General features: G+C 36.7%; 1 protein-coding gene across 2 annotated transcripts; it reads left to right on the top strand.

Moving 5' to 3' along the window:
• Positions 1-273: 273 nt before the first annotated feature.
• On the top strand, positions 274-27,157 carry eps15 (epidermal growth factor receptor pathway substrate 15). 2 transcript variants are annotated; one of them, XM_039675687.2, is made up of 25 exons: positions 274-493; positions 4,606-4,647; positions 5,676-5,765; positions 6,107-6,154; positions 6,311-6,406; positions 6,605-6,667; positions 6,769-6,894; positions 7,190-7,249; positions 7,760-7,963; positions 8,069-8,214; positions 8,368-8,521; positions 9,181-9,266; positions 13,306-13,378; positions 16,535-16,696; positions 17,054-17,251; positions 18,239-18,622; positions 18,734-18,814; positions 19,016-19,118; positions 19,833-19,877; positions 19,967-20,286; positions 20,496-20,568; positions 20,996-21,066; positions 21,172-21,301; positions 21,392-21,576; positions 24,709-27,157. In XM_039675687.2, the coding sequence occupies exons 1-25, from the start codon at positions 467-469 to the stop codon at positions 24,847-24,849; spliced, it is 3,108 nt and encodes a 1,035-aa protein (XP_039531621.2). In that variant the 5' UTR covers positions 274-466; the 3' UTR covers positions 24,850-27,157. The 2 variants fall into 2 exon arrangements, with proteins under 2 accessions (XP_039531621.2, XP_039531632.2); XM_039675698.2 differs by lacking the exon at positions 21,392-21,576.
• Positions 27,158-27,648: the final 491 nt, after the last annotated feature.

Consider the following 27,648-nt stretch of genomic DNA (forward strand, 5'->3'; position numbering starts at 1 on the left):
GAGAATCTTGAGGTTGAGATCTTTTAGCACTACAATCCTCAATCCTCAGCCATTTTCCTCATTAGTCCCGCACCATGTTTTGGTGCTCTGATCCACCGAGGACTCCAGTCCAGTGTGTGGTGGTTTTGCAGAGCCATGGGTGGAGCGTGAAGTCGAGCTCCCCCTCTCTGGGCGTTTAACTAGAAAGTCCAACCACACCCTAACGATAACTCAATCCCTCCACCATTAGACCCACAGAGGTGGAGCTGGACATCATTTGGCTGTACACACACTGTGAGCACCAGTGACCAGAGAACTTGGAGCAGCCATCAACTGTGACCCACCACCTACAGATCCAGTGAATAATCCAGTGCCGGGTTTTATTTAGCCTCAATCCACAGAGTAATCCAGCACCAGGTTTTGTAGCATCCCTATATTGCCCATTGCCTATCGAAACGCAGGATGAACTAGTGGGAACTGAAACACTATGGCTGCCAGTCTCTCCCTGACTCAGGTAACCACCCTTTCTACACAAATATAACACTTTCCAGCTGGTTTCACATGCCGTTCAGATCTGTTGAGCTTTATATGTGCGCTTTAGGGCGAAAAACGATCACACCCTGTTGTCTGGTCGCAGCTATTTAAAGTTGTTTTCAGCCATTTGCTGTGGGAGAGAAAAAGTTTCAGTGTGATCTTTTAGGGACTTGCGTAAGGGCGTAGCTTATGTGTCAGTGTTGAACTAGGGTGGATTATACTTTATTTATTTTTCCAGCTTTTGCATATTTTAGGATGATCTAAAGGGGTAGTAATTCTTTAAAGAACAGCTTGTATTTTTACACGTCTCGGCTATGAATGTTTGAAAGTGCTTGTAAAATGTGTCTTTGCCTATACGAAAAATTAGAGATGCTGCAGTGATGATTACTTCTTCGATTTATATCACTAACTTTTAAGTTACAATATTAAGGGCATCTTTTGCTAATATGACATCAGTATTCTTGTATTAAATGTGTGTGTTTATAACACTAACAAACCATGTAAGCTATTTCAGTGGCATCGCAAAACAGCAGGAAGTTTTGCTACAGCCTACACTGCTCACTTTTACTCTCTTCACACATTAATATATAGGAAATAGGCGTTATCTCATGCAAATAAGGTGTGTACTACCCTACTTGAGTCATAGCGTGTACTTTTCCTTTTTATGTATTTATTTATTCTACCTATAACAACTTTTTTTCCTGTTGGCTACAGTCTGGAAACTAATTAGCCAGCTAGCTAAAGCATATTTGACACTCGCTAGCTGGCTAAGCAGACTATTAGCCTTCTAAAAGTTGTACGCTTTAGTCGATTAAAATCAGCCTTGAGTCATCTTAAATAGCCTTCAATCTCAATCCAGTTAAGTATGAACTCATTTCAGATGTGGTCTTAGCATGTTATGAGCAAATAGAAGTGAAATAGTTTCAGTGACACTCATGCAGACGTTCAAGAAAAGGGGGATCTGACAGCATATGCATTACATGCATGGACTCACTTAACTGCTTTTAATAGTCCAGAGGGATTCATGCATTGATTAGATTGATGGTCTGAAATGTTCCTCACTTTGCATGTTGTCTTTTTTTATTGCTTTAAGAATAACACTATTCTCTAATGGTAAGGGTGGTTGAATAGTTGACCACATTCAGCTGATAGTATGCTCTGTTTTAGAAGCAAGGCACACAAGCATGAAATATGCATTGCGTTATTACCTCTTTAGACAGAGGAAGAGACACGTCTGACATCTCTTCGTTCTGGATTTCTGTTAGGGGTGGATGATATGACCAAATTCTTGTATTTTTATTTCACTATTATTGGAACTGGAACAAATTAAGTTTTTCAGGTACAATAGGTTTATTTAACATGTATATAGAATTAGTACAGAAATGTAATAATCAAATTTAAGAAATTAAATATTGCATAGTCTTCATTGTATGCATTAAATATAAATGTATTATTAAAGCTAAAAAAAAGAGTTGATTCACATTAAAGGCGTAGTTCACTTTCAAATGAAAATTAGCTCATGATTTACTCACCCTTAAACCACCCTAGGTGTATATAACTTTCTTCTTTCAAACGAATACAATCAGAGTTATATATATATACAGTATATAAAAAAATATCCTGCCTCTTCTAAGTTTTATAATGGCAGTGGATTGCAACCAACCGATTTAAGCTTAAAAAAGTGCATCCATCTATCATAAACTAAGGGGTTAATAAAGGCCCTCTAAAGCAAAACGATAAGTTTGTGTAAGTAAAATATTAATATTTAAAACTTTATAAAGTAAAACAACTAGTCTCCGGCCAAACGAACATACATTCCGATTCTGCTTAAGTGTAAAGCACTGCTGATATTACGCTACGCTACTTTATACCGAAGTCATAAATTGGCCGTTTGGCCTGAAGCTAGAATTTTGTAACGCACTTTTTAACGTGCTTAAAATGAATATTTTTCTTACACAAACTCATCGTTTTGCTTTTGGAGGCCTTTTATTAACCCGACGGCGCCATTTGGATTTTGTTTATGATAGATGAATGCCCTTTTTTGAGCTTCAGTCTGTTGATTGGAATCAATATTTTATAATATAACTCTGATTGTATTCGTCTGAAAGAAGAAATTTATATACACCTACTAGAATGGCTTGAGGGTGAGTTAATCATGGGCTAATTTTCATTTAAATGTGAACTAATCATTTAATGACTGAATGCGCGGATCCATTATATGATACACCTCTGGTTTACACCCAACTGTTTACTTTCATTTGAGACATAACTGTTTACATGAATACTCCACATGATAGCCATTTCGAAAAAATTGCGCTTGAATGGTCGATTAAACACACAATAAGACTTGAAATAGAACTGGATTCACAAATGCCTTCTTAGAGAGGCAGCTATACATATCTATAGTATATAATATATAAATTTACATGCTACTATATAGCAAAATCTCTAAAGATCCATACCGTGGTTACGATATACATCATACCGCCCAGCTCTACTTTCTATGAAGCCAAGGGCATAAGTTTAGTTTGGGACATACTGAAAAGGAGGCAGGAGACAAGCATGATATTATCATTTTTAAAAGAATACAGTGAGTCATAGAACCTTGATCATATTGTTGTCAAAATTACACAAAAATGTTGGTTTTATGAAAATGTAATTTTGTATATTTCTCTGCCTAACCGTAATATGACATCTGATGTGATGTGGTTTTTGATATCTGATACTATTTCACTCTAATTTTTGCTGTAAAGAACGTATTATCCATCTCTCTAGTCAATGTCTGGTATACACACAAAATTTGTGTAAATAAAATGCTACATTAGTGCAGCCTTAAACCTGTCATTGTCACGACACGACAGAATATATATATATAAATTATTTCTTAATTTTTTATACAATTGCATAAAAATGTATAAAATAATCAAAATTCCATCAATCAATTAGTGTTTAATAATTTAATACATTTTACTACATTATTTCTGCAAGTGTAATTTGTGTAAATCTATGTGTGCAGCATTAAACAGTCTGTAAATGCACTTTCTGTGGTATTTTTATGTAGCTTCTCTGCCGACTTTGGATCAGAATAGGATTCCAAGATAGTTTTGTAGATTATATTTCTTCATTGTATGTTTAACTATGGTTTACTAAAACTTCGCTCTGTAGGAGCGTGGTAATTGTAAGAGGAACATGCCAGAAAAAGTCTCAGGAAATGAGTTGGAATCGCAACAGCCAGAAAGGCCAAAATGGTTTGAGATTTTTTTTTTTTTAAGAAGCGTTACAAAAACTCCTACTCCTTTCTCAGCGGGACAAGGAAATGTTTGGTGGCACTTTGCTGAATATTGTGTGCCAGCATCGGATTAGCATGCACCAGTAACCACCTGACAGACAGAGCTGTTGAACTACAACCAAAAAGCAGTTGGGATCTGGCAGAACTTCACCTAACATGACCAGAAAAGCAAGTTGATGCTTATGCATCATGATGATCCAGATGTCTGATATTTAATATCATATAACCCTCCAATAGCATTTGTCTGGCAGAGGGGTTGACATTTACTAAAAACATAATTTAAACAATCATAATTTGGACTCTATAATGTGTCTCATTTCACTTGATCCGTCCATATGGCATAAATTAGCCTTTTGGCCGTGACTAAACCTAATGTCGATGGTTTGGCTTGTGGACAGCTGCACAAATGTGTGTTACTCTGCTCGACTATTGCGAATCCCAACTCAACAAAAGCTCAGTGTTGTGTTGTGAATGGTAGGAGACTTAAGAAAGGCACCGTTAATATGTGAATGGGTGTTTAATCCACATATATGGCTAAGGTGTGTGAGTACTAAGTCATTGTGAGATCGTTTGCTTTCACATTGCCATTCAATAAATGTTCACCTGGTTGCCAGATGGTTTTAACATTTTCTTTTTCAGAGGTCTGAATGCATCAATGCTGCCAAGAAAGACAACAGTTTAGAAGAATGTGCTCTGTAATTGGCTTATTTATGTATATCGGTTAAAGGTTTTATCAGTTTAACCTGTTTTAGAGAGATTACACAATGGAATGACTAACTAGATTTTGTTTTATTTGGTTGCAGCTTTCAAGTGGGAATCCTGTCTATGAGAAATACTATCGACAGGTAAGCATTTAATCAGCTTTTTCTGTTATGTCTCACTTTGGCAGATATAGAGCGCTTGGTGAAAGAAAAGAAATAAAAACCTCACCGCATTGTCAGTTTGAGCTAAAAGCACTCTGAGGCTTCTGCCTCCCGTAAGCGTCGTTCTCTCAGTAAAAGGATTCCGCTATGAATTAGTGATGAATTTTTTGCAAACAGGACAGGGTGAGTGAAGCAGCCTGTTTGAACTAGCATATGGTTTAAACATCTTGCTACTGGTTTCCTATTTGAGTGAATGTCTTCAGTTGTGTTTTTTGGATTGTGTTTGAAGGATTCGGCCTTCAGTTCTAGAATATGAATGCATTAAATTGATCCAAACAAGTAGCACTAAAGACATTTAGCCTGTATTATTACAGAAGATTTCTATTTCAAATAGAGGCTGTTATTTTGAACTTTCTGTTCCTCAAAGAATCCTGAAAAAAAAAATGAATCATGGTTTTGAGCAAAATATTAAGATAATGTTAAGAAATGTTTCTTGAGCAGCAAAATTTCTGAAGGATCATGTGACGCTAAAGACTGGACTAATGATGTTGAAAATCCAGCTTTGCTATCACAAGAATAAGATGCATAAAATACAGTAGTCAACATTTGAAGTGGATCAAAAGCTTTCATCAAAGTCATACATGAATTTTGAACAATACCCGTTCTTGTCTTAGGACAACTTTGATTATCTTTTTTGATGTACTTCAAATGTTGATTACTGAATATATAGAATAGAAACCAGTTATGCTTAATTGTAATATTGTAATAATTGTAATTTGCCTCTTCACAAATGACTTGTTTGATTTAGTCCTCCGATGTAAGTCGCTTTGGATAAAAGCGTCTGCTAAATGACTAAATGTAAATGTAATATTTCACAATATTACTTTTTTAGTGTGTTTTTGATCAAATAAATGCAGCCTTTGTAAGCTAAAGAGATTCCTTTCAAAAACATTAACAATCCTTACAGACCCCAAATTTGAAATATTTTTTTATGCTTTATTCCACCACAGGTAGATCCGTCCGGCAGTGGGTGTGTGGGAGCGAGTGATGCGGCTTTATTCTTAAAGAGATCTGGCCTTCAAGACCTAGTCCTTGGCAAGGTAACATCAATAAGCAATAGCATGCTTCCCATTTAGCATTGTGGGAAATGAATTGATTGACGAGTGCTGGAAACATCAAGATGACTGAAATAGAAAAAGATAGATAGTGTTTTTACTTATCTTCTTAATATCACTATATTGATTTTCTGCAATTTGTTGTGTTACTAATTTTGCATTACATTCATTTGCAAAACCGTTTTTAGAAATACTTTCTACTGAATCTTCTTGAACATTTACAACTTTCTGTTCTATAGAACAGGTTGTTATGGACATGCAATATTATGTCATGCAGTGTTAATTAAAGCACTAAATGACTGATTTGTTGCTAATTTGTTCCACAGATATGGGACTTAGCAGATTCCGAACGCAAAGGCTCGCTAAACAAGCAGGTATTTTCAAACATTGTAGTTCATTATTAGAAATAGTTTGAGCTATACACTCTCCAGTGTATAAATGATGATTGTAAGAAATTGAATAAATAATTGATCACAAAAAAAAAGAAGCTATACACTCTCAACTGCATTTGTCTATTTGTTGCTTCTCAGCAATTTTTTGTAGCCCTCCGTTTGGTGGCGTGTGCTCAGAATGGACTTGAAGTGTCTCTTAAGAGCCTAAATACTGCAGTCCCTCCCCCAAAGTTTGTAAGTTAGATCTTAACTTCCTTTTCCTCTTCACCAGACCAGGAAAACAACATCACATGTCCTTCATTGGCCAAGGAGAACTCGGAATACAATAACAAATGACTTAAAAGCTGCTGAGTTGGTGATTTTATCTGCTTACGTGGTGGAAACGGTTATATCCCTTGAGAGTTAATGACTGTTCTTCTGTTGTCTGTCTAGCATGACACTAGCAGTCCTCTTCAGTTTGGCCCTGTGCCCACAGACTGCCCATGGATTGTCAAGGTCAGATATCGGCAATAAATAAAGTTGCTCGATAAACGTTGTATTTAGAATTAGGTTAGGCTCATTTATGAATGTGTCTGTGTGTTGTGTGTGTCATATAGGCCGATGAGAAGCTGAAATTCGATGCCATCTTCGAGAGCCTCTCTCCAGCGGGCGGCATGCTCACGGGGGATAAGGTCAAACCAGTGCTCCTTAATTCTAAACTCCCTGTGGACGTCCTTGGCAGGGTAAGACAAGCGCAGTGGCAAGCAGGTTTATAATGATAGTGCAATGCAGGGTTTGAAGATGCTACTTTTACCTCGTCTTTTATATAAAGGTGCATTTTTAGCCCTAACCACCAGAATGCACTCTTGACCCATAGCTTGAAAGTATTGGGGTTTTTTAAAAGGCAAAAACCTGAAGTTTAGCTAAATTGTTTAAATGTATTAAAATGAAACTACAGGTAAATAATTCTGCACATCAGTAATAATGATGAAATGGACAGAAACGATCTGACATCTCTTATTGGAATTAATGTTATAGGTTTGGGAGCTCAGTGACATTGACAGAGACGGCATGCTGGACAAAGATGAGTTTGCTGTGGTGAGTTCTGTGGGTTATAATAAACCACATACGGGTTATTAGTATCTTGGCATATTACTTATCATCTCACCTAGTTTTCAAGCGTGACACCCTGCTTTTTACATAGATCAGGCTTTCATAAAGATGACATGAACATCTTGTTTCCTATAATATGAGAAAAGCTGCCTTTACACTATGTTTTTATACTTTATAAAGGAATAGTTCACTTCAAAATTCATCATTTACTCACCCTCAAAGTTGTTGCAAACCTGTATAAATGTCTTTCTTCTGCTGAACACAACAGAAGACATTTTGAAGAATGTCGGTAACCAAACAGTCGATGTTTGACTTCCATAGTATGTTTACCTACTATGGAAGTCAATGGGGCCCATCAACTGTTCAGCAGAAGAAGTATATTCACACAGGTTTGAAACAAATAATGACACAATTGTCATTTTGAAGTGAACTATTCCTTTAAAATTGAGGAAGTTTAACCAGTGTTAATAGTGCATATATTTTGTGTGTGTTTAGGCCATGTATCTGGTATACAGAGCTCTGGAGTCCGAGCCGGTTCCCATGTCTCTGCCTGCCGCTCTGATTCCACCATCAAAGCGGAAAAAAATAGCCACGCCTCCTGTGATCACGCCCCTCCTACCATCTCCAGCACAGCATAAAGAGAGAGGCTCTGCACACTCTGCATCTAAAACACTGCCAGCAAAACCTACACCACCACAGGTCACATCAGCTTATTGATAATTTAGTTCTGGTATTTGCTGCAAATGTAGTTTGAAAATGTTCAGTTTCGTTAACAAACATCTATGTATAAATGTGTGTGTGCAGTGGGTGGTATCTCCAGCAGATAAAGCCAAATACGATGACTTATTCATCAAGACAGATAGTGACATGGATGGCTTGGTATCTGGTGCTGAGGTCCGAGATATATTTCTTAAGACGGGTTTGCCGTCTGCTACTTTAGCCCGCATTTGGTGAGATGCTACTGTTTTGATTTAAATATCCGTTATTAGTTTAATTTTCCATAATTGCTCATGCTGAACTAATTAGACCTAATCAATATCTTGCAAACTTTAAAACTGTATGGATTTGTATTGTAATGTTATTTTGGCTTGCCTTTTCTACAGGGAGCTTTGCGATATAGGTGACGTCGGGAAGCTGACCCGGGATCAGTTCGCATTAGCTCTATATCTAATCAATCAGAAGCTCTCAAAGGGAATAGACCCACCCCAGACACTCTCTCCGGAAATGATCCCTCCTTGTGATAGACTGGCACGACAGGTACAGTGTTCATTAAATCATATGTGGAGATTTTTTTGTTGTTGCTGTTGTGAATTTGAAAAAAAAAAATTGAAATTTATCTAGCTTGTTGGTTTCTGTCTTTATTTTGTAAGTTTGTTTCTCTCATAAACTACAGTTCATAAGTTTGTGGTCAGTAAGACTTAAATTATTTAAAGGGGTCATTGGATGCCCATTTTCCACAAGTTGGGATGATTCTTAGGGTCATCATGTAAAGTTTGTAACATACTTTGGTTAAAATTCCTCAATGGTTGTGTAAAACAACACCATTTTTTACCTCCTCAGAAACAGTTCAGTCTCTTTAAATGATAATGAGCCATTTTTGTCGTGTGCACCTTCGCACTCATGTGGAGGCAGCAAGTATAAAGCAAACTTGTGCTTAAGAAACATTTCATTATCAGTGTTCAAAACAGTTGTGCTGCTAATATTTTTTTGTGGAATTTTTTCCCTAGAATTCTTTGTTTGAAATAGAAATCTTTTGGAACATTACTGTCACTTTTTTAATGCATTGTTACTGAATAAGAGTATTCATTTCTGTAAAAAAAAACATACTGACCCCAAACTCTTCAATGGTAGTCGTGTATATTATATAGTTTAGAATTGAAACTAAAATCCTACTTTTCTATGCTTCCTCCCTCCAGAACAATGCTCTCTTAGTACAGGCTGCAGATTTCTCCGCAATTAAGGAGTTGGACTCACTCACTAATGAAATTATGGATTTACAGAGGTGAGTTACTGATTTTACTTCTCTGTCCACAAGAAAACGTGTTTGAAACTAAAACACCTGAATGTATCTGAATTCTTAATATGTGTCGTGTGGACCCATGGGCTATGGATATTTATACAGAAAGGAATGTTATGGGTAGCCACTGCATTGTTGTTCTGTCAGTATTTTCAACATTTTTAGCATACAATACTCTCCATTTCTCTATTCTTTTGTACTATCAGGCCATCTGTATTAATGTAGTGTGTGTTTGTAGTTTCCACACAATGCCCTTACACAGGTGCACAAAGGCTTATGAAACCACAAAAAACAGAAGTGTGGGTCTGACAATAATCTCAGTGTCATTGTGCCCGAATCTGTCCTTGGGTCATGATAGATGCACTTATGAATGGTTTCTTTAATGAGTATCTCATTACTTAATGTTCCTCGCTCTGTCATCGTAATGTGCAAGGTCACGTCAAGCTGAATTAGTCACATGAATCACAGACAGTGTTTAGACAAATAAAACACTAATGTTAAGTTTGAACGGCTCCAAAAAGAGTCATATATATATATATATATATATATATATATATATATATAGTCTATGGACTAATTTTATGATGCATCTAAAGTCAAGTCACCTTATATAGGGCTTTATACAATACAGGATTTCAAAGCAGCTTTATGTGATAACATGAAAATAATGATCAATGAATCAGTTCAGTGTTGACTCAGTTTAGTTCAATAACTGTGTAAAGTTCATCAATTATAAAATGTGTTCGATGCAGTTCTGGAGAAAACAGTGATGTCACTATCCAGCTCATTTTAGCTCTCATCTCATCAATAATATTGCTGAATCGTAAGAGTCCCCAACTAAGCAAGCCTAAGGCAACAATGACAAGGAACCCAAACTCCATCAGAACGGAGAAGAAAAAAAAAAGGCTCCATCTGGGGACCAGTCCCCCTCTGGACTGGATCCAGCTGACTACAGGAACCTCGGGATAAGAACGAGACAGACATGCTAATATTAGGGTAAATGCCATTCCTCTTACAATGAAACAAGTACATCGGATGTTGTGGAAAGTGTTATCGGTTCCGGTTGACCGTTAACTTATGCAGCCTAACAATCCTTTAAGGGATTTAAATTACAGAAATATGATAGTGTGTTATTTATAGTGGGTGTAAACAGATTGGTCTTTAATCTAGATTTAAATTGACAGTGTGCATGCCTCCTGAAAAACGCCTCCAGGAAAACTGTTCCAGAGTTTGTGTGCTAAATAAGAAAAGGATCTATCACCAATCGATTTTGCTATTCTAGGTGTCAACGGGCCAGAATTTTAAAACCAAAGACTATAAAGTGATAGAAGCTCGCTCAAGTTCTGAGGAGCTCTACCATTGAGGGCATTTTAACTAATCTTCATTAATCTACTTTTTGTCATGTTCTTCAAAAATGCACTTTTTGTGGGTTTCAGAATCATATAGGTTTGGAACAACAAATGGGTAAATAAATCATTTATCGGAGAACTAATCATTCTTAATATGTTTACAACAGATTAGAAAAGTAAAGGTACTGATTTGCAATGCAACACATGGTGGTGGTGGTGGTGTACTATATACGAGTCCTTAAATCACTTCCTGTTAGGAATGACTCTCCTGAGAAGGTAACATCTTGTGATAGGAGTCATTAGCCCACAGAGGAGAGGTGGAGCTCTCATTTACACAAACATAGAAAGAGGAAGATGCCCCCACCTCTGGTTTCCCCGCCATCTTTGGTTTACAGACTTTGAGCAAAAGCAGATACAGTCACCTGTCTCACTCTCAGGGTGCGATAGACGCTCCACAGCAGTTTTAGCACTTCTCACTTCCTTTGAGTGCAAGAGAAAGAGTAAGTGAGAAGTAATGAGTCTGCTTGAAATGGAGTGTGCAGAAGAAGATGAGCAGAAAGGATAGAAATCAGAAAGGTTCTATACGATGGGCTGTAGTTTGACACTAAAATGATGCGTGCGGTTCGGGATTGCCTTAAATCTCCACGGCAACGGGCGACCTCAGGTGACAGGTAAGAACAGGCCACACCCTCAATCTAAAAAAGAACAGCAATATTGTTTGGACTACTCACGCTCTGTTGTTTTTTTGGATGATCCGGGGTTCTCAAGGTCCAGTTTATTGTTGGATCTAGGACTGTTGCCAGAACTTATTTCAAACCCTCATTTTGTTCTGTAATATTTATATATCATGTTTTAGTCTTTCTATTTTCTTGTTTTCTCCTCCTCTCTCTCTTTTCTCCTGGGAGTCTCTGACTCACAATGTGTGTGTTTGACTCTTGGTCAGATCCATGTGTGTTTCTCTGTTGTTGCTGGGAAGACAGCATTAATTGACTGAGAAATGTTGAGTCAGAGATTAATGCAGTTCAGCCTAATCCAGGAAAGATGCCCTGCTAAATCTTGTTGGGAAAGATGTGTTATTAAACTGTTTCATGAAACATTCTTCTTTCCTTTTTTAATCTTTCTGTTTTACTCTTGCTAGATCACAAGCCTTGTAACCTACCTCATAAACCTATTTTTACGTTATGCGTTGACACCATGAGTTGTGACTAAGAAGACAAATACGTTTTCACACCATAGCCCTTTAAGATGGTGGTAGTTGAGCATATGTTTAGAAACGGATTTACCATGCAAATGCATTTAACAAAGCGTCTTATTTCTCATGCATGGATTGTGTGGCGTTGGCGTAGTGCTTAAAATCTGAGCTGGTAACCAGAATGTGGATGGTTTTAATCTTAAAAGATGAATAGCATGACAAATAAACATTATCTATGTTTACATGCACTGAAATAATCCGTTTTTTAATGGGATTGATGGTTCAATCAGACTGAAAACCTTCATGTTATTGAGCTCAGTTCAAATGTGGTTGTGTAGACCTGAAATTATTAATCAACAGACAAAAGGAATCTTATTTTTTTGTAATCGATTGTTAACAGGTAAACATGCCTATTGTACACTTAATCACAGGTTGACCCTACATGTTAAGAGTACTCTTGGTTTAAAAGTGTCTAACAATTAGTGTTGCTGGCAAGCATTACTATTACTGTAGTTTATAGTTCAGGTTAGGGGTTTGTTTTTGTAGAAGAGAGGTGTGCTATTACTTACCAAACCATCAGACTTATTTGCATTATGAAAATGTCATTGACTCTTTTGACTTGTGCTAGTAAGCACTCGCAGAGTAGTAAGCAACCATTCAGAGCACCCTAGCAACCACATATTTTTGGCCCTAAAATATCACATCTGACAGTACTCTCGAACAACATTTTCTATGGTGTGAATATAAACATTAATTTGTAATGTACATACAGACTGTATATATGTATTTTTGATAATCATCATTCACACGTTGTTGTAATAGCCGTAATTGTGATTTCAACTTGTAAAAAGTGTTCACGGTCTTGTAGAGCTCATAATTGCAATTTGTAAACTGGGAATTTTCTGAGAGCTCATTTGTACCACCTGACCGCTGCAGATTCATTTAAGTGTTGATGGTGTTGCCATAGATATGCATAATTCCTCAGAGTAGAACGAAATGTTTTCATCTCGAAATCACAGAAATATATATATATATATATATATATATATATATATATATATATATATATATATATATATATCTAAATGGCTGGACATCTGACAATTAATATATTATTATTATATTAATATTTAACTACCAAGCACCACTCACATTTCTAGGAAGTGTGGTTGTTATAGAATTGTTTGCTAAATTTAACCTGCATGACCTAAAGTTGAATGAGTAAAAACACCTCTAATGTATTCCAACCCCACATCCCACATCTATCTCCCTCCTCCCACTCTTCCTGGCGTTCAGAAAAGCTTCTGCCCATGTGCAGGTCTGACTCATGTACAGCCTCTCTCTTCTCACACATACAAGCTCAGGCAGCAGATGCAGAGATGGTGCTGGAGGGAGATGCTCTCCATGCTGTTCCAGGCGGCTGGCTGTCTGTACCCGCCGTCGCCACTGTCATTAAATACTCATGTCTTTGCTGGTCTTTCAGGGAGAAGAGCACGGTGGAACAGGACATCAAAGAGAGGGAGGAAACTATACGACAGAGGAACAGTGAAGTCCAGGTATGAGGGCTTTTAAAATAAAATGGAAAATAAATGTTGTTTTTATTTGACTGATGATGCTGGTCTGACAAAGACTTGGAAATGTATTTTAAAAAAAATAAAAAATAAATAAATAAAAAATAATATTTTTTTATCTAAATTGTTTACAGGCAGCTAGCTCTATACAAGTTATTTTAAGTATTTTATTTAAGTTGTTTAAAGACATCTGACTGCATTACATTTATATATATATATATATATATATATATATATATATACATTTTATGTTAGTTATTTGAAGGCAGCTGGCTGCTTTAAAGTTATTTCTGTGTTTTATTTAATTAAAAATTTTGATATTAGTTGTGTAAAGACAGCTGGCTCTATTAAAGTTATTTCTGTATTGATTATTTCATACATCAGCATGTCTAGATTTAACTGACCACTTATTTGATCAATAAAAGGCCTGAAAAAGGAGAACAGGAACCAGCTGTTTTTCAAAAGCTCCCTTTCTGTCTGTCTGTTTTATCTTCCCTATCATCTGTCTGTCCTCTCTGCTCGTCATGGATCAGCTCTCTCCTCGCTGTCTGTCAGCGGAGTTGAAAGAAGTTCAAGATCTATATATCTGCACTGGCTTCCTGACTCATAAATTTGTTGTTTATTTCCATCGAGATCTAGGCTGCCTCGCTCTCTCTCTCTCTCTCTCTATCCCACGGTGTGATAATTCAATTTCCTGAATGTATCTGAAAATAAGCCATTTTTGTAGACTGAAAGACGCTGTAGATGCTGCCAGGTGCAGATTCAGATGTGTTATAATATGTGGTTATTCATTAAGAGAATGAAGCGTTCCAGCAGTAGTGTTAAAATGCATTGACAGATGGGTGCCTAATAAGCCGTAAGAACAATTATGTGTGTGTGTGAAGAATACAGGAAGAGAAAGCAGCCTGATATGTGTGTGCATATTGATATCACAGCTGGTCCCCGGTTCTCCTTTCCTGTCATCAAACAAGGCCACTTATCCTGCTGTTTTTGTTTCGTTTTTGGATCTGAAATTGTGCCTGTGACACCTGTATAAATGGCAATTAAAATGGATCTTGCCCTTGAATTACTGTAGTCTTCAGAAGCAAAGGGCAGTTTAATTGATGTCCATTAAACAAAAGAACGGCCATACTTAGAAAATAAGTACAGATGGCAACATTAAAAGAATTAAAAATCAATAGTGTAAGCTATCAGAGCAAGCAAAGGCCTCTCACAAATTATGAATGCAATCAATATTTGTTTAGGGTCTTAATAGATTAGCCTTGAAGCACATGGTGCTGGTAGGCTGCTCCAGGCACTGAATAATTAAATAAGAATGTGAGTTTCAGTGTGTGCCTCTGCTGTGTTTAAACCCTGGGATGATGAATATTTTCTATTTCGGGGGCTGTCAGCTCCCAGCACTCCCTCTGATTGGATGAGGAGACTTTTGTGCATTAGACTTGTGAAGGCTTCCATCTTTACCCTGTGTTGTTACTTGGGTTCTGCTGCTGTAGACCTGTTATTTTTAGGACACACTTATTCACAGCACCTGAAGGTAAATGATGGGGGAAATGACACTGTTGTCTTTTGTCCTACTTTTCTTTTCAGATCTGATTCTTTTTTTATACTTGACATCTTTACGTGCCTCAGTATTCAACCTACAGTCAGATATTCTGTATTTACATTGTAGTGTTCTAGAGTATTCACTATATAATGTTCTGCCACAGGTTTACCAGCCAGCTGCTTTTTTTTTTTTTTTTTTTACCATATTGGACACAAAAGTAGCACGTTTTAAAATAAATCAGCGCAGCTGTCTCAATTTAATTGCCTGGCTGTATCCACTCTTAATGTTTAAATTTATGTATTACCCATTTACTGATTCTGTATTATCAATAACTGCTACTTTTTTAAATTTCAAAATTAATAGTTTAATTTTTTTATTTCACAAGGATGCATTATTGTGATCAAAAGTGACAGTAAAGACATTTGAGACAAATAATTTATTTTTCAAATAAATGTTATTCTTTTGAACTTTCTATTCATCAAAGAATCATTTATATATATATATATATATGTGTGTGTGTGTGTGTGTGTATATATATATATATATATCTCATTGTTTCCACTAAAATATTAAGCTGCACAACTTTTTTTCTACATTGATTATTATTGGCAGCCTGTAGCTCAAGACTGGTTGCCCACTGAAGCTAAGCAAATGTACTCATTTTGTAAATTAATTGTATATTCTACTTTAGTTTCTGATATTTGCTGACCGCTCTACAATCATAAATGCCTCATTCATTCATTCATACACATTTTTTGTGGCCCAAGCCGGTCTATTATTATGGTATAAACTATTTCAGATAAACCCACCTCGAAACGGCAAGAAAACAAAACAAATTGGTTAGTTGCTTAACAGAATGTTCTGGTGTTTTCTCCCAGTTTAAGTGGGCAGTTCTTGGCCAGAGTAAGGTGCGGTGTGGTCCAGGCTGATTGGCCCTAGTCCTCCTACGTGTCTACACTTTCCCTCATGGGCTATTGGGTAATATTCAGATTGGAAGTCTGCATTATTGTAAGTTTAGCATATGGCCACTTGGTGGCTGTGAAAACAAATCATGAACTGTCCAATGGGATGTACTGTGGTTTTGTTCATTTCACGGACACTCAAAAGTGAAGGCCATGAAACCGCGAGTCCACTTTACATGCGCCATTTTGGACAAGGCCATAGTTGATGGTCAAAACTCTGAGGCTAACATTACAGTTTTCATTGTTCATGCTTTCTGTTCCCAACTTCTTTCCCTTTCAGTTTTTACAAGGATCCGAATTGACTGACTCTTTTGTATAATGTTCTTTGTCCGTTTCTGTGATGAAAGTGGAACGGCCGTTGAGAAAATAAAGATCTGTTGTTTGAGGATGAGATGAATTTTAATAGTGAAGCTATTGTGTTACTTTTGCTGACACAATGTTGCTTTAGGAAATTTCACAATTTCTGTTTACTTTGGCTTTTCTGTCTGGTTAGAGATAATTGGTTTACACACTATATCTGTATCTTCTTGCACCCTAGTGCTTTATCTTTAAGAGCTGCATGAGATCTTTGTCCTGGTGTTAGTGTTGACTAGCCTTTTATTATTTGACCAATAAAGACCTCTCTTTTTCTGTCAGGACCTGCAGGAGGAGGTTCAGAAGGGGTCAGAGGAACTGAGCCACCTGCAGGCGGAGCGACAGGAAGTGCAGGAGAAGCTGGAGAGGCTGGATGAGCAGAAACGATCTCTAGAGGAACAGCTCACACTCATACAGCAGAAATGCAGCCAGGAGAGCCAACTGGTATGAGAGACTCAGTGAGAGATAAATAAAGCCTGTGCATAAAACGTGTGTATTATGCACAAAACATACTTCAAATGTCCACTGAAAATATGACATCATCTGGGCATCTTTGAATACTATTTTGAATGGGTGTTGCACACAATAATCCTAATCTCACATGCTATTTGGCATGATGTTTTCATACGTTTGTAATCTATGTGACCGTCGAAAGGAAGAGAGATGGAGACACAGTCCACAGTCTTCAGTTACATTTTAATGCTGGATATAAATGCATTCTCAATGCAATTCATTTAAAAGCCTCAGGTAAACTGATCTCAGATCTTTTTTTCTGCTCTTTGTGTGAATGTAAATGTCCAGATCCAGTCATTGCAGACAGAGCACTCCGAGCAGGAGCAGAGAATCAGTGACTTTGAGGAGGAGTTGACCAGGGCCCGAGAAGAACTGCTCCATCTGCAGGATGAGACCCGTCAACTGGGAGAGAAAGTTCAATCGGCCCGTGCTCAGCTCTGCCCCCTAGAGGATGCTGTTAAAGAATCCCACACACAGATTGCTCAGGTTAGTTAGCTTTTTATCTGTTTCTTTGTTACCTTTTCTTATATATATCTATATTAACTGGTTCTCAACTCTGAACTTTTTTTTAGATCAATGGATATACACATTATACCCAACTTTTTCACTCTTCAGTAAGATAAAGCCATGACGTTGAGTTAGGGAGTTTCCATTTTGTAGCAACAGCACTGATTATAGACACTGTTGATCAATAAATGATAAAAATGAATGAATGGTGATGATAGTTTATTAATATTATATGTATAAAGGTTAGAAATTTATTAGGGGTGTAACGATACCCTCATGTCACGATTCGATACACATCACGATACGATATTATTGCAATACTCCATATGGTGAAAGGTTAAAATGCCCATTGCATTATTATACATTATAATTAACATTATATATAGTAGTTTAATGTAGTACTTTAAATCTCTAAAAACTTGATTTTTTTTCTCACACAGTAATTTTTATTTTGAGTGAACTATCCACAATACATATTGTCACTATCCACGATACGTATTGTTGCATTTTTGTATTGCGATATATTGGGGCACGATATATTGTTACACCCCTAATATTTATATATGAAAACATTTATATATAACATGTTTGGAAACATTTTTATATGAAAGTTCAAAAGGATTTACAATGCAGATTTATTTTCATAGTTTTCTTTGTTCATATTTTTTCACTTTTTATTATACAACTTTTTGCAGTGGCTTCAAACATGGCTCATTGAAGCATATTTTAGAACTGGAAATATCTGTGTTTATAAACTTTTGCAGTGACATTTTTAAAAGAAGAAATCGTGAGCATCTTCTCTTTTTTCAGCTGAAAGTTTTCTGCTTTCTCTTGCTAAACATTTTCTGCTCTTTTACTCTTTTTTTTTTCCTCTTGTTTACATGTTTTGTAAAGTTTTTGCTTTTTATTTTGTTCTTCATTTCCATTTATTTTCTCTTATTTACACACTGTTGATGTGTACTGTAGGAGCAGGAGCGATTGGCCGAGCTTAAAACGGAGGAAAGAGAAGTTACTGCACGCCTTACCTGGAAAATCCTAGAGGAGCCAGTGTTTGTTAATGGAACAGTGCCCTCTCTTGAGCAACCGGAGCAACTGCAGTGGCCTCAATCTACAACACAGCTGCCAGAGAAACCCAAAGAGGACAAAGTCCAGCAAGAAGAGGAGCAGTCGTCCTTTGATGAGCCGCAGGAGCTCAGAGTCGTGGAGGAGCAGCTCGGGTCAGAGGCAGAGGAGCCGTCCACCAGCTCAGAGGAGCAAGAGCCTCAACCTGACTTCTATAGCTGTGACCTTTATAACAGTGGGCTCTCCACAGTCAGATCCACTGCTGTGGCCTGGCCTCAAGGGAACACGGTCAGAAACCACTTCCTGTTATTGCTTTTTTTTTTTTTTTTTTATAATTTGCAAACAAATTGCAAGTAGGTTTTCATGCATGTCTGTCTTTTTATTTCACTCTGGTTTCAGGAAAGCGCAACGCAAGCTAACCCAGAGGTAGAGAAAGAAGAAGAAAAGGCTGACGAGCAGCCTGCCTCCAGCACCCCAAAGGTTGAATGATTATGACATATTATAATTGTTGACCCATTTCCATTACTTATTATTTTTATATTAATGAATATTAATTAATCCTTTGTTAACATTAGACCAGAACATGTTTTTTTGTAATTGTGAATTTTCATCTTTATGATTTCACTGTAATAATAAATAAATTCAAATAAAAGTTTATTCTAATGGATTTGGGATGTATAGGCAGAGACTGTGGAGCCAGAGAAGAAGGAAGCTCCCCAGCCAGTTACAGAGCCGCCCAGTGGGCCTGGGATTGACTTTTTCGAGTCTGACCCTTTTACTGACGGTAAGATGTGCACACATTAGAAAAATCATTTAAAAAATTAATGAACACAGGGATTTTTCTTGGGCTCCATAATTTGCTTTTGTTTGTATCTTTACAAAAATTGTGATTTGTGATTTTAAAATGCAAACAAATGTATGTTTGTTTGTTGATATGGCTACACAATTTGGCCAAAAATATTTATATGTAAAATGATTATCAAATGTTAGTGTTATTATTAACAATAGTTATAATTAATAATACTAGTTCAACTCTTTCAAATAAAATATGAATTATAAAATGTGTATAAATTGCATATTAAATAATGATTAAATAAGTATTAATATAGAAATATATATTTTTAAATATATAAAAAAAAATACTACTATTGTAATTTCACTTTGAAATGAAAAAAATGTATCATAAAATGATTATTTTACAGTACAGATTTAAAATGACAATTCTAATATTTATGGTTGTCTTAATTTCTTCATTTTAATCCATTAAACTTTCCAGCTTTTATTTTGGTGGAAACCTAGGGAGCCCTTTTGGCAGTACCTTTTCACCAGTGCTATTCATTACAAGTTTGGGAAAATGCTTGGCAGATATAGCGTTCCCAAATGCACGTTATAAGCGACCTAAACTCTGAGCACATACAAAGATGACTTCATGTTGCTTTAAATAAAAGCATCAGTTAACCGATTAATTAGTAAACCTATATAAAACTCCTTTTTGCAGGTGATCCATTCCCCGAAGACCCTTTCTCAAAAGTTGACGTTTCAGGTGAGTACTTTCTTACCATCTTAGAGTGTGTTTGCAAAATATCAATTGACAACTCCAATTTGACTCATAAACTGTTATTTTGTTATCAGATCCTTTCGGCGGGGACCCTTTTAAAGGCACAGACCCGTTTGCGGCAGACAACTTCTTCAAGCAATCTTCAGTTAGTTTCCCATCAGAAGATCCTTTCAGCTCATCTGACCCATTCAGCTCTACCACAGGCCCAAAAGAGCCTGATCCATTCACATCCAGGACCACCAATGCAGTCACTCCAGACCCATTTGCTTCTGGTAGTGGTAACATCCAAGAGTCAGATCTGTTCGGTTCCAAAATGGATGCCCTAGCAGACTCTGATCCCTTCAGCTCGACTGGCACAGGACACGATCCGTTTGGAGGAGCAGATATTCCTTTAGTGAGTGCTGCAAAGCTAAACTCTCTTTAAAATCTCATTAAAGACCAATTCACACTGCACCAATGCTGACCAACAGCAGCAACAGACACTTTGTTGGGTTTTGTCAAATCAGTGTCGCCTGTTCGTCGATTGAACATCCGTGTTACCATGAGTTGAAGGAACTGACTTAATTTGATGTTAAACTTTGTTCTTGATCTTTTTCCTTTCAGAGAGATGGGCCAGCAGCAGCCAATGATCCCTTTGCGCCAGGAGGAACTACGGTGGTCTCTAACTCAGACCCAGGTAAATCAAGCTTTAATATACGGCTATTGTTGTCTTGATTTTAATCTTCATGTTGATAAACAGATATCAATTCTTAAATCCCAAGATTTATCATTATTAGTCTGTTTTCTGTTAATGCACAAACAAAATTTCATTAAACATTTGTAGCACGCCTGCCATGCCATAACAAAACACATTTTGTGCTTCAACACTTCTGATATGAAACAAAGTCTAGGCTTACACATTGTGAGTTTTATCAAATTCAGTCAACAAATGTAGTTTGAGCTCTTTAATGTGGCATGACGGATAGTTGTAGCCTCTTTTCCTATACTGTAAGTTACTGGTATAGGATAAAATAAACATGGTACATGATTCACATCCAAACGATATGTACATCCTTTCCAAAAGTATCCAAAATTTCTGTTTGATATGTTTTGATTTGTTTCAGATCCCTTTGCTGCAGTATTTGGCAATGAGACTTTTGGAGAAGGTTTTGCAGACTTTAGCAGTTTAGCAAAGGTAAGGATTTTTTCTTAAACAGAAGCCCGGTATTTCAGCTTTATTACCAATCACTTCAGCCACATGATTTAAATCAAGCTCATCAAGTTCCCTCTTGCCTTTCAGTCTAATGGCAGCGATCCATTTGACCCAAGTACAAACAAGAATTTATTTAAGGAGGACGCTCAGGCAGATGTACCTCCCGCTTTACCGCCCAAAACCGGAACACCAACCAGACCTCCACCTCCACCCCCAGGTGAGCTGGTTCGAATGAACGAACATCAGACGATTTTCTCTTACACCCGTTTCTGAGTGCTGTGTTGTCTGTGTGTGTGCGTCCTTAAAGGTAAGCGGTCCAACATCCACCGATCAGAGTCGTCCGAGTCATTTCAGAGGCGTGGTCTGTTCAAGGCGCAGGGTTCTGGAGAGTTCTCCTCCCTTCCCGCTAAAGACTCGGTACCAGACCCCTTCGCCCCTTCCTCGCCCCACCAAGCCCCATGTGACCCCAACCGATTCGCCAGCTTTGATAAAGTGAGCTCCTCCCCCTCCTGATCCCCAGTAGTGAACCCTGTCATTTCACCTCCGCCATGCAGCAGCCTTGACCTCTCGACCCCTCACAGCCCTTTTCATTTGGTTTTCCTGGAAAGAAATGCTCATAATCCAATATTTCGATGACTCTGATTTACCATCTGTTTTGTGAAAAGCCACAAAGCCTTGTCATTTTTATGTAATGTTTTTTTTGTAAATAATATAGATGGGCTTTATTTATCTACTCTAGTAGTCAAACTGAATCCAGGCTTATGCTTCTTTTAAAAATCCTAACTAATTTACAAAATGAATGTATTTAAATGTTGAAGTCTACTTATTTATGACATCACAATATTCCTAACATCATGCGTAAGTTCTCACTGGCTGTGGATGGAGAGGCGGGGCTGCTTGCTCTGGGCTGTTTTCAACTTACCCCTTGTGTTCTTTTGTCATGTTCTCCACCATTGGTTGAGGCTTGATTCCATCTTGCACGTTCATTGCCCTGCCATATCTCGGTTCACTTATTTACCTTACCTTGCATTGCACAAACTAATCACTGTCTACCTGTCTTATCGGGCTGTTCCTTTTCATTCATTGGTTGAACACTTTCTGGTTCCTTCTACATCCCACGATTCTCTGCACTTATCTTTTTTTTTTTAAAGAAGAGATGCAGTCTGTTTTGTTTATATACAGACAATTTGCTAAATAAAATAATCAGCTTGGATTCCGACAGTATTTGTTGGCTCCTCTCTGTATTTTATTTTTTTTAATTTAAAAATGAAAGAGTTTGTCTTCTCAGATTTTTCTCTCTGTGAGCTTTCAGATGATGCATCGAATAAATTAAGCTTTATGATGGCATTTCTCGGATATTTTAAAACTCATTACAAATGAAGAGACATCTTGAGATTAGTTGTGTTGTCATGTTATGGTGTTCTGTGTGTTGATATGCTTAGCAGCTTATAGTTGTGATTTCATCTCTCCATCCATGGTGGTCTACATCTGTGGGAAATACCTGCATGTTCTGCATGTTGGGCTATATGAGCAATCCAGGCTTTCACACATGAGTACATCAGACTTGTTTAAGAGAAAACTCTCCCAAAATGTATGTACAAAAACTTGTAGTTTAGTATATAAACAGTTAGCTAAACAATTAAAGTTTATTAATATTTAGTCATTATTAACTCAATACCATCTCAAATTATTAAAAAATTATTATTATTTTTCTGATCAAATTTTGAGTTTGTTGAAACCTTGGTGACTATTTGCATTTTGTAAGTGATGATCTGTTTTAAAAACCTTATTTAATCAGTGATAATAGCAGATACAAAAATAAAGAGTCCTTTTGTAACACGTTTTTATATGAAGTCTCATGTGTCAGCTGGCTTGTGAGCCGATGTTAGCTGAGAGGCTTTATGGATTGCATCATGGCACACTTTTCATATCTCCCATCCTCCTGTGTCAGTTTTTTCTCCCCTAATGTGTCCATATTAAGTATTTTCTTTTTTTCTCTGTAATCATTCTGATATTTAAGACATTGTACATTTAGTGAGAAAGTCTTTGGATTTGTGAAATGTGCAGTTCTAGATGGTTGGTGTTGACATTGACCAAACAACACCTAAAGGAATAGTTCACCCACTAATAAATATTTTTGGAAGGAAAAAAGAGAAAAGATTGTTTTAAATAGTTATATTAAATTAAAATCAAATAGATTTTTTTTTTCCCCTAGCTGTCTGTAGCCCTCAATCGGGTCATGGGGTCTATACGACCCCAATCGAATTTTACTTCATCTCAGTGAAATAAGATTTTGTGACTTTTCATACATTATCTATCTATGCACACAAAAACTGGGCTTGATTCAGTTGTTCTGAAGGTATGTAAAAAAAAAAAATGTTTACACTTCTGGTCTTCGTGGTCAATATGACCCCACATTGAAATGAATAGGAAATGTGAAAAAATAAAAAATAAATAAAAATAAAAAATCTGGCATAAATCTGAATTTTTTTACACAGAAATGAAGGCCTAGTACTAGAGCATAAATGCAATGTATCATAAAAAAATTTCATATGCAAGCTAATAGTGTAGTTGAGGAATTATGTAGTATATGGATACTAAAGTACTTTATATCTCCAAAAACACAGCATTAATGAATAGATGAGAGTGATATATTATTTGTATGATTAAAAACGTATATTTTTTGTACAATCACTCAATCAATTGTTGGGGTCGTATAGACCGAAGCCCAGAAGTGTAAACGGGAAACGAAGACCATTTGAAGGTTAATGACCATATGCTGACTGAGTAAATAATGACAGACTTTTCATTGTTTGGGTGAACTATTCCTTTAAGTGGATTAAAGGAAAGATGTTTAATTTGTATAGTAAGTTACATAAAAGTGTTTTATGTCATCTTTTACAGACTTATGAATGTTGTAGCATTAACTCAGACTTACTAGTCTTTAAAGGCATAATATGTAAGATTTTTGGATTATAATATCCAAAAACCACTAAAACAAAATATATGTAAAATATTTGATTGACTTGACTTACATTATACCACAGTAATTTTAATACATGAGCTCATCCATGAAGGCGATTTCGAGTCCCGTCAGATTGCTTTCCATCGGCTGTGGTGGTGTAGACCAGTGTTTCCCAACCCTGTTCCTGGCGGCACACCAACACTGCGTGTTTTCTTTGTCTCCCTAATCAAACACACCCGATTCAACCCATCAGCTCATTAACCCACCTGATTATGAGCTGATGGGTTGAATCAGGTGTGTTTGATAAGGGAGACAAAGAATACACGCAGTGTTGGTGTGCCGCCAGGAACAGGGTTGGGAAACACTGGTGTAGACAACACCACGCTCATTCACCGCCATCAAGCTATGCCTTTATAGTTTTGAATAAGTTACATCTAGTGGAGAAACTTGCATACTGTGCCTTTAACTCTACTCTTAGAACATTTAAAGTTGGTACACTTTGAAAGCAGTATCTGTAATACTTGCATGACCCCACTTTTTTAGATTGTTTGTTAAAAACTTGCGAAAATTGCAAAATTTGAGTTTAAACAGGTGCAAATTGACAGGGTGTCTGATGGGGTTATGGTGTGTGTGTGTGTGTGTGTGTGTGTGTGGAGCAGTATCCCACGGAGGAGGACATGATAGAATGGGCGAAGCGGGAGAGTGAGAGAGAAGAGAGGGAGCGTGTGGCTCGTCTGACCCAGCAGGAGCAGGAGGATCTGGAATTGGCGATAGCCCTCAGCAAATCCGAGCTCTCCTGACCCAAGCTGGATGCAATGCCACATTAACAAGGAGGAAAGGAGCAGAATTAGGAGAATCCTTCCACCTCCATCTCCAGCCACTTGTTAATCATCTAGGATTCCAGCTCCTTCTGAATGTCCACTGAGTTCTCCCGGTGTCCGTTTGGCTGGATAATCTATGAAGGCCAAGTCAAGATGGAGGAAAAGGTAACAGACTCATTGCAGCCTACATGGCTTGAAAGCTCTGGTATGACTCCCCTTTGATTTTAAATAACCTCAAATCAAGAGACCTCCAGTAATCTACCGCTTTAGACCATTTAAAATCCATGTGACTGACTTAATCAATAGCACATGTACTAAAACCCTTTTTTTTTTTTTTTTTTTTTACCGATGTCCAGTTCAATATAATTGAACAAGTGTTTCTGAACAAATCTATCCCCAACTATTTGAAGTTCATTTTCGAATGACTAAGGTTACCAATGCAGTGAATTTGTTTAATTCTGTGACGTGGAGTGTATTGAGATTCATTTGCATCCTTTTTTGGGGGGGCAATATTACCACATTCATTCAAAGTTTACAAGCAGGCGAACTGGGCAGCTTCATTCGCTTCATTTCAAAGTTTCAGCAATAGTTCTCAGACACGAGAGGTTTTTATTGTGGGCATGTCTGTCCACTCTCAAGAACATATCCCACAAGCCATAAAACCTCATAACTGCGACCTGATATGTGGATTTCAGTTGTAAAAGAGCCTGAGGTGCTTGGTAACGTTATCAGCTTCCGTAAACCACTACTGGAACTGAAATTTTTTTTTTCCCTACTAAAAGAGAACAATGATGAAATCTAGAGAAGAACAACCGTGCAACCGACGTTTTATCTTTATAATCTTACAGTACAGCATTTATACTTTACTCTGACTCGTTGTCTTTTTGAAGAAACAAAATCTTGACAAACTACTAAGAGTCATTATGTGACATTGCAAATTTATAAATAGCTGTTATAAATAATAAAATGTACATATTTGTGAATTGTTTGCCAGTAATCTTGTACCACAGTGCATTCATATCCTAATACATATTCTATTTTATCAACAAAAAAACAACAACGAAGTTTGCTTAATAAAAATGTCCCTTCTATCTTATTCCTAATGACAAATGCTTAAGAAATATGATCAAAGATGATTTAAAAAATATTGTGGCGCAAAAAAGTGAAGCCAATCTTATCATAAAAGTTGATTGCAAATGTATATAAAAATTGAGCCATGTTAAATCAGACTTTAATATCTTTTCTAGTGCCTACCTGTTCAGCCTTACCTTGCAGTGAAAATCAAGACAATAATTTGATCTTGTTTATAGTATCATTGCATTATTCTTCTAAAAAGCACCCTTTATACTCCAATGCAATGTTTCCAGTGTCAATTAAGATATAAGAACATCGTTCTGACACTTATAACACTCTCTAGGGTTCAATAGTACCCATTGGTATTCATATGCACAAATTGTCTTTACAGACAGTGAATTTAAACCTAGTTTCAATGCAATTATTAATATATTTGCAAGATGTCAACCATTTCAGTTGTATGAATGTAGTTTCACCAGAAGGTGGACCCACTGAGACTTTGCAGCACACTCTGCCTTGAAAGACGAGAACCTGTTCTCAAGGTTCAGTCTCATGGGCTTCATAGTCTTCAGTGACTACAATAGATGTGCTTTGTGAAGACGTCCACTCACACAGACTTTATATTTGAAAGCATCTGAAATGGAAGAATGTGCTTCTTTTTTAATTTTTTTCTTTTTTTTCTTCCAGATTTTGTTCCCCCTTTGACATTTAACATGTTCTGTTCAGGAATCTAGCTTGGCTTTAGGTACAAAAATACACAAATATGTGATGGGGGTAAAAAACTAAATATAGAAGGGAATAGAAAGCTTTGTGTCTTACTTTGCTTTCTTCTGGCCAACACTGCATTTACATGCAATTTATGAAGATTTGGAGCATTAGACGGAAATACAGCATTAAAAATACGTTCAGACTCATCGTCTCATTTCAAACTTCTCATTTCGTCTTTCTGTTTATGGCTGACAATTGGCTGCTTATCTTTTATCGTATTAATAAAGCTATCTTATGCTCTGTCTGTTGTTGATCATGTATGTATGTATGTATATGCTTTGTGTGCCTCTAAAAGAAAACCACTTATATGTTGGCCCCTGTCTGCCTTTTAAGAACAGGCTAATTGTATTTTATTTTTTAAAGCCCCTTTATTGGAGGCAGTTGTTTAAATATGTTAAGTAACATGTAATTAAAACAAAATAAATATTAAACTATTAAAAGTAAATGATGATTCTTTTTCTTTTATCTGTGTGTTGTAATTGTCTGTTTTGCAAGAAAAGTCCCGTATGCTGTATTTACATGGTGGCTGGTGGTTTTTATGGGAGTTCAAGAAAACATTTGATTGGACAAAAGTCTATAGTGTGGGATAAGACATCAATATTTTTGCTCATTTTTTTTTTTTTTTTAGAAAGAGATAGACTAAATGTTAAATGTTTCTGTTAAAGGTTCGTATTTTTTTTTTTTTTTTTTTTTTATTTAATCTTTATTTTTAATTTTTAATTTTTTAATGTTCGTATTTTTCGTATTTTTTTTTCGTATTTAACTAGCATTAAATATGAAATCTGGAATAATAGTTACGTTTTCTCATGGGAGTTGGTTGCACAATGGACTGTTTTGAATCCACAATGGATTCAAAACAGACAGGCTAGTCGCTAGAAAACAAAAAAATTTGATTTCATGACTAAAAAATTGTCTTGCGCAAGCAAAAGTAGTATT

Source organism: Pimephales promelas, chromosome 14 (genome assembly GCF_988280905.1).
Source record: "Pimephales promelas chromosome 14, fPimPro1.hap1.1, whole genome shotgun sequence".
NCBI lineage: Eukaryota > Metazoa > Chordata > Actinopteri > Cypriniformes > Leuciscidae > Pimephales > Pimephales promelas.